This window comes from Sciurus vulgaris (genome assembly GCF_902686455.1).
Source record: "Sciurus vulgaris genome assembly, chromosome: 11".
Taxonomy (NCBI): Eukaryota; Metazoa; Chordata; class Mammalia; order Rodentia; family Sciuridae; genus Sciurus; species Sciurus vulgaris.
This window is the reverse complement of record NC_136472.1, coordinates 27243816-27256298: the sequence shown is the minus strand read 5'-3', so window position 1 is coordinate 27256298 and position 12483 is coordinate 27243816. Positions and strand designations below refer to the sequence as shown.

Below are 12483 nucleotides of genomic sequence, written 5' to 3'. Positions count from 1 at the left end.
TATACTTATACAATGTTTAAGTATAAAAAGGAAAACAGAGTGTTTTCCATTTTTTCTTTCTTTAAATGGGAATCTGATAGAAAAGAGAAAGTTGTTTCCAAATGATACAAAAAATCTTTGTTACCAGGTATAGTTGCTTGTACCTATAATCCCAGCTACTCAGGAAGCCAAGGCAAGAGCACTGCAAATTAGAGGCCAGCCTAGGCAACTTAGAGTGAGACCCCATCTCAAAAACAAAACAAAATAGGCTGGGCATGGTGATGTACACCTGTAATCCCAGTGGTTCAGGAGATTCAGATAAGAGAATTCCAAGTTCAAAGCCAGTCTCAGCAACTTAGTAAGGCCCTAAACAACTCAGTGATAGCCTGTCTATAAATAAAATACAAAAAAGGGCTGGGGATGTGGCTCAGTGGTTAAGCTCCCCTGGGTTCAATCCCAGCTATTAAAAAAAAAAAAAAAAAAAGTATTTGCAAACATCTCACAGCCTGACTTTTCAGAACTTGGAGACATTGTCCTTAATAAGTCTACCAACACAGGCTGAAGGAGATTCTGCAGTCAGCTGTTCTAGAAACTAGAGCTGTCTCTGAAATGCCTGCCATCAGAGGTGGTGTCCTTCTGGTCAACCATCAAATGGAATTCCCTAGGAGGTGGCTCACAGTCTTTGGAACTGAAAAATCTGCAATACTCAATAAAATGCTGCACTTAGCAACACTGAATATAATTTATGTTTGAATAATAAGCAGGCATGAGACATATAAATGCTTTGGTCAAGATAATCAGAGCATGAGAATTATTTCCTAAAAACCTCAATTGATGAATTTTCATCATCCATTTGGGTCCCTGCTCCCATCCATTTTACAAGGATGAATTACAGAATACAAAAATTTCAGGAGTTGGTCTTATATGTACCAAATATACAGATACATTCTAACAGAAATCAAGCACTGGTTAAATGTTCAAGTAAATCAAACTAGAAAAGAATATAACAGGAGAAAAGTTTCAAGGAGAAAGATTCATTTTATAGAATTAATCCTGAAAAGTGACCATAATATACTCATTTCCTCAGTTTATAGCATACATTGAATAATGGTAAGATTATAATATTATTGGTGATGGTGGTAAAAAGAATGTTGATAGTGACGATAATAAAGATTGCTCTATTATATGGGGACATAATCATTCAGCACTAGGTAACCCCAGTTGTTTAATTCCACTATAGAACAGAAGTTCCCTAAAACTATGATGGTATATATCAATGGCAGGAAAGGAAAGGAAAGGAAAAGGAAAGGAAGAAAAACTGATTCCTGACATCCTAGCCTTGTTCTTTTATGTATACAAAGGGAAGCTGAGTTTTGTGCTAAGGAGATATCGTACAAAAGCTTTACCTATACACAGAATATAGGATGTAGCCTAAGAAGAAAAAGAAATTAAACAACAGGTAATGACAAGCATCCTCCTGCGGAAGAGCTGGAAAGCCATTAAACAACCCTAACGTGTTCCAAGTGAAATTTTAAATGTTTAAATAAATCCTCAAGTTTTCTTCAAGGAAGAAACAATTTTCCCTCCAAAAACTCTCTTTTGTATTCATTCAAAGAGAAAATGTCAAAAGATAACACCACAAAGTATGACACTGTTGGTAATAAAGAAATCAAAGTGGGAATAACAGATTACAAATAACAGTCTTTAAGAACCACAGTTAAACTCTGCCAGGCTAAAATTTCCGGGAATAAGACTTCCACCGCTGTTCTAGAAGAAACTGTAGTATAGCAAGAAGTTTTCTATCTCTGTTTCAAAGTTTTTGATTTACCAAAAAAAAAAAAAAAAAAAAATGTTCCTTCCTTTTTCAAGAGCTTATAACTATAATTTGCAAACATACTTAAAGGCTAACATAAACTTCCTGGCTTCAGTCACCTTCTAAGTCTAACCTATTTTTTGTTGTTTTCTAGTACTGAGGATTGAACCCAGAGATGCTCTCCTAGTGAGCTACATCCCTGATCCTTTTGCAATTTATAAATTTTGGGAAATACTCTTGCTAAGTTGCTGAGGCTGGCCTAAACTTGTGACCCTTTTCCCTCAACCTTCCGAATAGCTGGGATTAAAAGAGTGCACTACCATGCTCAGCTTTGCCTACCTATTTAAGAATCATCAATTCCTATGTTCCCTGATTAATACGTTTACAATTTCTCGGGTGTGGAAACAAAAATGAAAGGATAACAGAGAATCCTTTTCACTAGCATCTTAGAATGTTCAGTTGTCATGACATAACTATACCAATGACAAAATCATTCGGTATCCCTGAAATCAACTTGGTCTAAAGATGCTTTCAGGTGGACTTGAAAGCCTTAGTTTTGAAGAAAACTAATTTAGTTTTATTTGACCTAAATTGCTAATTTGTCAACCCCACCATTATAAACTACACTTTTCTTTTAGCAAAGCCTCACAATGTATTCTGCTCCAATAATGTGCAGGTTACCACTTTTTAATGATTAAAAATCAGTACATCCTGCTGTGAGCACCCCAAGGTGCTGCTCTCTACAAATAGATGTTATACAAGAGCTCAATGTTTCATCCTTGGTTCACACTATGGAAGGATGGGCCCTGAGCTGATCTGAATTTTTTTTTAATCCCTTCAAGAATTTTTCAAATATCTTCTAAAAAGTATAAAGCAAGCACTTTAATAAAATGGCAATTTGTTTCGTTCAGTTATCTCTACCTTTATCTCTTCCTTTAAGTAGTCTCCAAATATTCAGTAACTAAAGGAACTTGGCTTCTGTTCCTTGATATTGTAATTATAGCAAATAGGGTCTTTGTTTAATTTGCAGTATTTTTCCTATTAATAATAATAATAAACTCCTCTTCCTCTTTTGGTTGTCCATCTGATGGGCAATAGCCTTATGGGCCAGCAAGAAAGAATATCCTCTGATGGCCTATGGCCTTGACAGGTCTCTTTTCTAGTGCCCCAATGACAGAAGTGAGTCACAAAGGACAAGAAACTCAGTCTCCAGAGGTGCTGTTCACTTACCTGCAACACTTCCCAATCACCTGAATCACCTGTCTCAAAAATTGTAACTGAAGAATAAAAGAGCACCAGGACCAGAGAGGCACAGGATGGGGCTTCCAACAGCTCGGCAACCCCAAGGGCCGCCCCTCCCCCCACCTAGTGCCATTTCTCATTTTGGCCTTACCTCGCTGGGTCTGGGTAAATTGGGTGCTCTCTGGATCCTGCTCCATCATAACGGGATAATGAAATGAGGGAAGACTCCAGCAGCCTCCTAGCAGAGATTAAAAAAATGGCAATAATCCCTGTCAATTACCAACTCAGAGGTCATTCATTAGGGAAAATGGGGGAGAGATAAATAACATCCCCCATTGCCGCCTGCTAAGATCTATTTTCTGAGAGCATACACTTCCAACAAGCTAAGTATGTAGAGACACAAATTAAAGAAGAGCTACAGAGCTCCTACACTGGATGCAGCCACTGTATTATGCTGAATACTGCTCTTCAGCGGGTAATGAACAAGTGCCTCAGAAACAGGATCTTATTTCTATTCGCAGTACTGCCAATAGACAAACAGAAGGCTGGGATCAACACAGGAGGGAAAAATTAAGTGCACTCAGAGATTACTATGCAGTGCCAACATTTTTCTTGGTGTTCAGTTCCTTCATGACATTATAATCCACCATCCCCTTATCTTCTACTCATTCTGCTCTGCCCATACTCTTTTTGAGACAAAGAGTATTCTTAGGGCTCTCTTAACTGACAAAAACCTTATATGATCTAGCCCAACCAAAAGTACAACTGATCATACATGATACACACTTTATTAGTAAAGAGCACTTACTGAGTACCAGGCAATGTGCTAAGAACTTCACATGTATTTAGTTAAACCTCACCACAATCTAGGGACGGGTATTACTGCACACATGAGAACACTGGGCCTAAGTATGTGGGCCCAAGGCACACAGCTATTAACAGGTAGTGTAAGAAATCCAGGGAAGGTCTATATTTAAATCCAAAATGCTGTGCTGTAATGCAGAACCATCCAGGGTCCACCCGGGAAACAAGTGCCTACTATATGCATTCCTCATGAGTAATGGACACTGGCAAACAGGAAGGTATGTATCCCATCACTCAACACCAGCAAGTGTTACCAAGCTACAATGTGGGCTCAGTATTGATGGCTCTTCCTATTCTTTAAGGGAAGCCAAAAATTTGGACTTTTATATGAAATCTTCTGTTTGTTAAATTTTTAGCTAGAACATATTTTCTTCCTCCTCATACAAGAGCCAGTTAATATGGCCCAGGGGCTTCTTGGTCTACCATAGCTACCACACTACTTCTTAATTCATATGTATCTTAGTACCCAGTAAAGCTCCTGCCACAGAACACATTCTAAAGAAAGTGGTCTCAGGGCTGGGGATATAGCTCAGTTGGTAGAGTGCTTGCCTCACAAGTACAAAGCCCTGGGTTCAATCTCCAGCACCGCAAATAAAAAAAAGAAAGTGGTCTTAGAGTTGAGCTCAATAGTATACACCTATAATCCCAATGACTCAGGAGGCTGAGGCAGGAGGATCACAATGTTGAGGGATGGGGAATACAACTCAGTAGTATAGCACCCCTGGGTTCGATCTCAGTACCACAACAAAAAAGAAGAAGACAAGAAACAAAAAAGTGGTCCCAGAAATAAATGCATATTGTTCCTCTCCAGCCGCATTTTGCCTGAGGCTCCCAGAGTCTCCAGTTCCCTGCCAGATTCTTCTTTAAAGCAGATCTGCAGAATAAGGACAGCAGCTACCAATCTTTTCCAATTGATTTAATTCAATTCAGTGTTATTAAAACCAGCTGGCTTTGGGTTAGTCATGTGCAGTCACTTTATTCCAGCAACTGGCCTACTGCAACCTTTCCCATAACAGACTGGGGAAGAGATAAAGCCAAAGCCCCATCAACCTGGCTTCCAACCTCTCCAGCCCCTCACAACCACCTGTTAAGTGATGTTTTCTATCTAGACAAGGACTATATATATGCCCACAATTGAAAGTCACTGAATGGAGAAAACACAATATAACCAGTGAGAAGAGGAGGAAAGCAATAAAATACATCTCTCTGGTTGAACACCCAACTCTTCAGTGATATCACAGTGTTCACAGCAGCAGAAATGATGTGCTTCATCAATTCCAAAACACTTTTTTTTCCCCTTGCATTCTAAGTTGTCAATTTTTTTTTCCAATCAGGACACACAAAAATCTCCATGTCTTTGAGTTTATACATATGTATATTCTTTAAGTTGTCAATGGACCTTTATTTTATTTATTTATATGGGGTGCTGAGAATTGAACCCAGTGCCTCATGCATGCTACTAGGCAAGCAATCCCAGTTACATGTCTTTGAATTTTTAAAATACAAAAATGTTTGTGTGTAGTAGGGGAAGTGAGAGCTGCATAGATTGGAGAAGAAGAAAAACAAAATTCTGAGACCATTCAGAGCATGTAAGTCCTCTTTCCAAAAAATTTTAACTGATACATAAAACATAAAATAGTAGATATTAGTAGAGTACTATGTAATGCTTCAATACATGGATATAGTATATAATGTTTAAGTCAGATTAAACATCTATTTCCTCAATATTTTTCATTCTTCATGTTGAAAACTGTCAAAATCCTTTCTTCTAGTTTTTGAAACATATAAAACATTATTACCTATAGTTACTCTACTGTGCAATAGCACATCAGAACTTCCTGCTCCTATCCTAACTGTAACTTAGTAGCTATGGATCAAAATATGTCACCTTATAATACTACTATTTTATTAACTAAAACTAGTTCTTTAGGATCAAAGAATGGGTCAATGGGTCAAAGAATGGAAGTAAAGTCTGGGAGCAGCTGGCTGCCCTAGAAAACCTAAACAATTGTTCCATTCTTAAGTGCTTTGGAGTTAGTTCTGAGTTCGTCCCAGTCCTGTTGTATCACCCTCCAAACAGCTGCCTAGTAAAGCAGAGGAGCTCTGGTGAAGAGCATCCTCCAGTGTGACCAATATATATTCAGTGCTTATGCCTGGAAAATTAACCTGGTAAGTTATGAGGCAAATATTGCCACCTACTGTGTCAAGGCAACAACAGTACTGAGAGAGATGAGATAACTTATCAGGGATGCTATAAAGGAGATTCCTGAACTGGAAGAGATTGGATTAAATAATTTTAATGATTCTATTTGAGAATCCTGCAGTCTACTTCCTACCCTAACTTCCTATCTTAATTAGAAAGACTTCTTTAAATCAGAGTAAAATCAAAATGTTAAGGTTTGTCCCTGGGGAGTCAGTGATGAGGTTCTCTTTGAACAATCATCGCCTGTGCCTACTTACTACAGAATCTTTTGGCACCAATTGCTTCCCAGACAATATAGAAGTACCAGGAAAAACACACACACACACACACACACACAACACACACACGGCATTTTGGCTGCTAATACACAAAATCCAGAGGGCAAAGCAGAATGAATAGTACTTCCACACATATACAAATCAGTGATAAAACATAAACTCTCCACAAGTACTATCTGGAGTGAAAATAGAGTTCTCCAGTTTGGAATAAAGAAAGAAATAGAGCTACTAGATAGGTAAACATCACCACCACCACTCCTAGAAATCTTAAAGATCTTTCTCTCCTACAGTCAGCTCTTTCAAAGAGCTATCAATGGGAAATGCCACAAGAAAATGGAATGGGATAGCAGCTGTGCACCGTCTGCTCTGGCCCCCACAAATTTGACTTAACTTAATAATCTATATTGCAATTTGATAATGCAAAATCAGGAAGGAGTGAGGGAGGGTTCAGTTAGGGTTGTTCAGGCCTGAAGCAGTTATTTCATTCTGAACTACAATCTCAGTTTAGAACTATTTTAAAGAATTACCTGAAGTAGGGCATGATGATACATGACTATCACCCCAGCAACTCAGGAGGCTGAGGCAGGAAGATCACAAGTTTGAGGTCCGCTTTAGTAATTTAGGGAGACACTGTCCCAAAATAAAAAATAAAAAGGGCTAGGGATGGAGTTCAGTGGTAAAATGTCCCTGAGTTCAAGCCCCAATACACGCCCCCCCCAAAAGGTCACTGAAGCCTTTTAGAACAAAACAAAAACCCTTTAAAACTTCTTTCTTTTCTCCCTCAGGGCGCCTGGTTCACCAGTGGGTTGTTTTTGGTTTTTTTGGGGGGTAGGGGTTGGTACAGGGATGACTAAAGTCTTTGCAACTTTTCTACTAGTCTGAAATTATGTCAAAATAAGAAAATAAAAACATTCAATGTAAAAAAATCTGAAAATAAATACTGAAGTTAAAGAGGTAGTCATTTTCACAATAATTATTCACTTCTAAAAAAGATTACTGCACATCATGTACACCCAAAAGTATGAGAAGTTATACTCCATTTATGTATGATGTGTCAAAATGCATCTACTGTCATGTACAACTAGTTAGAATAAATAAATATAAAATTAAATAAATAAAAGATTCCTTCACACAGCAACCTACCCTAATGCTCTTTTTAAATTTTTTTTAGTTGTCAATGGACAACTATTTGGTGCTGAGAACCGATTCCAGTGCCTTACGCGCTATACCACTGAGCCACAACTCAAGCCCCATACCCTAATGCTCTTAATCTAGTTTGGTAAACTATAACCCTGTGTGAGATAGCTTTTTTGTAAATAAATTTGTCTGAACACAGTCACATCCATTCATTTATGTATTATCCTTGGCTGCTTTGGACCTTGAAAAGCAAAGTTAAAAGACAAAGCCCAAAATACCACCTAGCCCTTTACAGAAAATGTATGCCCACTCCTGCTGTAAAATATTTGCTCATGTAAAATGCCTTGAAAGACAAGGTATAATTACTAAGAAACAGAACAACAATAACAACAAAACTAGAAATCAAATTTCATGCATTAGTGAATGCCATCAAAAATGATTCCTGGGCTAGGAGTATAGCTAAGTGGTAGAATGCTCACCTAGCATGAGAGAGGCCACGGGTTTAAACCCTAGTATAAGAAAGAGAAAGAGAGAAAGGAGCGAGAGAAGGGGTGGGGGTGGAGAGGGGGAGAGGGAGGGAGGGAGGAAGGAAGGAGAAAAAGGAGAGGAAGGAGAGGAAGGAGAGGAAGGAAGGAAGGAAGGAAGGAAATTAAGCCCTGCTGAAGCCCTCAAGAGGCACACAATTCAAGTTGTAGAAGTTCTAACACTGTAAATGAACATGACTATTTGTTCCTTTCAATTAATATTTTAAATATTTCTAAGAGGTTTATCAACTCTATCTTTTGATGACTATTCATGACTAGGAAGACAATAAAAAGAGTGGAAGAAAACTATTGAACAGAAAAAGTGATCAGGGTAGATGAGATGGACTATCTTTTAAAATAAAACTTTTCATTTCAGATTTGAGGGGACATCAGTTTGAGAAGCAGAAAGTCTGGGTACTAGTCTAGACAGAATAAACAAGTCGCTACAACTCCTCCCTGCTAAATAATTATATCCCAAAGTTATTCTTTTAAATGGTTGTCAGATCACAGAGGAAATCAATATCCTAAAGCAAACAAACATGTTCAGACCTTCTCTAGCCACTGGAAACAATCAATCCTCATAACTGTGGCCTCTTCAGTTAGGGAAAGCCTGCTACCAAAAGCTAACATGCCACTGTTGGCCCATATCTAAGGAATTATTTCCTTGCCTGGTTTCAAAGTCAGGGTGGCATTTGCTATTTCAATTCAGCAGAGTCAAACCCAAACTAACAGCTCCCTTCTACCTAGGAAATAAAATGTCTGGCACCCAAAACTTTGCAGCAGCACTTCTCATTCATTTTAGATATACTATATGCTCTAAGCCCAGTGGTTTTCTTTTTCTGTATGTTCTTGGTTTTGTTGTGTTTTGCATTACTAGGGAATTAACCCAGGGGAGTTCTACCACTGAGCTACAACCTTATACCTTTTAAATTTTATTTTTATACATGGTTTCACTAAATTGCCCAAGGCTGGTTTTGAACTTACAATTCTCCTGCCTCAGCTTCCCAAGTTTCTGGAATTACTGATGTGTACCACTGCACCCAGCAGAACTGAGGAATTAATACATAAGCACACATTCAATTAGTCATCAGAATGATGACATTACACATCATGTAACCTCACTGCACATCTGTGAAAGAATGAAAGTGAAAAACACAAAGAACATGTCAGCATTATTATAAAAGTAGCTTTTGACTTTGGGGTTTCCAGACCACACTTAAAATTATTGTCCTAGCTAAACTATACAAACCCTCACTATCCTGACCCTGTATTTATCTTGACCATTTCTTCTTCCTGGAAAGTTCTTCTCTCTCATCACTGCCTATAAAAATCTTTCAAAGTTCAAATGACTTACTCCTCCAGCCAGAAATTCACCTTCCTCCTTGATACCCCAAAGCATTTTGTACCTTTCTTAAGAGGCCTTCTCCCAAGTCTCCTTGTTTTGCAGTCACTTAGAATTATATTCTCTGCCACTGGACTACAAGCTACATGAATGAAACCAAGTACTGGGTCCAAGACATCTTTTCATCTCCACCAAAACTCACATCCTAACTAACATGTAACAGAGACCAATAAATATCTAAGTGAATCAAACAGCAGCTCTAACTAGACCAGGAAAGAGAAACAAGACAATTTATCTGTGTTTTTTCCCCTCAGTGACCTGGTGAGTCTCAAGACAAGGTTGCCAGGTGTCCAAAAACTTACACCAAAATTCCTAAAGAAACAAAGTTTGCAGAAATTGCTTACATCACTCTTCATCATTCTCATCATTTAAGCCATTCAGGTTAAAGTGCTGACATAGTTGTCCTGATAAATGCAATGCTGCCTGGTCCCTGAGAGGCTCATTAAATTATAGAGTCCAAGGCTGGCTATTTGCCTAAGAAACTACCACCAATGCTCCTAGACTGTATGTTGCCAAAAGAGACCTCATAGGAGAAAGAGGGCAATGAATGGGGAAATGAAGGGGCAGAAGGTCAAAGAAACTCAGTTGCACTATAGCTTTCATTTTTTTAATCTTGCTCTGCACGCCCTAGATCTGTGCCTTAGGCGCATGCCCAAGTTGGGAGATGACAAGCCCTTATTCTTTGTTAAAAAAAAAAAAATAATAATTGTGTGTTCTGAAACGACACCTCTATTATGATTTCTGAATTGACATCTCTGCTTTAAAGCAGAGGCTTCCAAACCTCCCCATTTCACACACTAGCAATTATCATTTAAGTTATCCAATGATAGGCACTCATCTGATAACTGTAGGGCCCCCTAGTTCTAGGGGTGCACTTAAAGCACGTGGTACAGTTGCCAGCAGAGCCTGGCAGGCAATTCCTGCTCCTGCTGTGGGGTGGACCAAGGCAAGGCGGCACTGCTGAAAGATTAACCTCAGGGAAAAAAAAAAACAGACACACTACAGAAAGGGCTCATATGCCTATAGTGTAGCTCAGCCTGATTTTACTATCATCAAGCATAAACAATTCACAATGCCTTCCACCAGAAAAGCTCAAAAATGTCTATACCAAACATTAATGTATTCTACAATGCCTCTGGGCAGTGAACAATAGATGGTAACATCGGAGCGCAACATAATCACATAGACACCAAAAGGGAAGAGGCTGGCAACAAAATTTATATGTGGTGTGCAATCATGTATCTAGCTATTTAAAAGCTTGCTTGAAAAGTCAGCCATGTTCCTCTGGGACAAATGACCCTCTGCTTTTGGTGAGTAGTTATTTTTAATACATTCGTAAAATGACTGGCACTATGCTTAGCTCTTACACACCCTCAACACATTACAATATGGTTATGAAACTTTATTTACAATAAAAAATGTCACTATTGTCTACAGGTAACTCAAAGGCCCAAAATGATCTACAAAGATGGCTGTATTCAAATCCATTTTAGCTGGCAGGCTTGGGAAGTCTACTCATAGATCAGACTTATTTTCAAATCAAGAATTTAGATCACAGGCTTTCCACCAGAGGATAAGTAAGAGCAGATCAATGAATAAAAAGTTCCACAGCTAGGATACTCACACACACACATGTTCTATAACAGCTGGTATACGTAGGTTCAAACCTTAATTAAGAGGCAGTACATCCTAATTGAATGGTTTACAAAAAAAAAAGAAAAAAAAAAAAATCAAGAAGAGACACAGAATTCCATAACCATGACTTCTCAGTTAACCCCCCCCCCCCCCCCCCCGGGGTACCGGGAATGGAACTCAGGGACACTCAAACACTGAGCCACATCCTCGGTCCTTTTTTGGTATTTTATTTAGAAATAGGGTCTCACTGAGTTGCTTGGGCCTCACTAAGTTGTTGAGGCTGGATTTGAACTCACAATCCTCCTGCCTCAGCCTCCCCAGCCACTGGGATTACAGGCATATACAATTATGCCCAGCATCAGTTAACTTTATTCAAAATAACAAATAAATCCTAAAAAGTCTAACTCTGGGTCTACTAATTCCACAAAGAATATATTGATAGGACCCTTTGCTACTTTAATACAAACAAACCAGTATAATCCTCTAAGATGATTTTTTACATTCCTGACCAAAAGTGTTAAAAACTCGTGACTAAAGGCCATTCATTAAAAAGTGACAAGCCCTTGACCTGGCATATTAGCATATTACAAACAGTACTCTATAATAGGATATAATATATATACACACACATTTTTTTTTTCTTTTTGAGGGGGTGATCTGGGGATTAAGTTTCCAGGGAAACTCTATCAGCTTGCCCCCAAACAATCAACTGTGAGCCCTTGAGCAACACAAAGTTCAGAGTATATTCATTTTTGTTATAACCAAGGTTCCTTCTGAACTGCTTTTCTAAGTAACATTTGATTTGTACTGCTTTACCTCTAGGGATATACTACTTGCCCTTCTACCCTGATCCTGACTGGCAACCACCTGATTCCTTTTGGACTCAGCATTCGAGACTCCACTGGAATAATTTCTCCATCATTTCCCTCTGTCTAGACAACATGAGATTGTCATAAATGACACCTAAAGTACAATTAGTAGAGAAACTGCAATTTCCACTCTCCTCCCCCGTTCCCCAAAAGAATCGCACATTATCGTCCTCCAGCATGTCAATCAATACTACCCCATGAAGATTAACTCTGTGTAGTCTGGAAGCCATTTAATTCCCAGCTTGCTAAAAATTATGCATTTCTCCCCTCTACTATAATTAGAAAACATGTAAATTGCCTTCTTTTACTAGCACTAATGGCTATAATCGCAGAGACCTGAATGCCTGCTGAATCGTTACCTGTGTAAAATGTCCTTACAAATACCACTTTACCCAGCTGCATTTTATTTAGGGGAATCACAGACAAAAGGGGGGAAAAAAGGCAAAAATAGGGGAGCGGCAATGAAAGGCATGACTCAAGACCATCAGAACCAGGCAGTACTATTATAAGAATAATGGTTTGAAGTTGCTGCCAGTT

The 12483-nt window shown here is 38.6% G+C and overlaps 1 protein-coding gene across 8 annotated transcripts in view; it reads right to left on the bottom strand.

Moving 5' to 3' along the window:
* AMBRA1 (autophagy and beclin 1 regulator 1) overlaps nucleotides 1-12483 on the bottom strand; it is a 173764-nt gene that overhangs the window by 103274 nt on the left and 58007 nt on the right. For 4 of the 8 annotated variants that reach the window (XM_079103398.1, XM_079103397.1, XM_079103400.1 and 1 more), the window contains one exon: nucleotides 3186-3272. The exons of the other annotated variants lie outside the window; for them this stretch is intronic. In XM_079103398.1, coding sequence (XP_078959524.1) covers nucleotides 3186-3272 — 87 coding nt within the window. The remainder of the gene's footprint in view (nucleotides 1-3185; nucleotides 3273-12483) is intronic. 8 annotated transcript variants of the gene reach the window in all.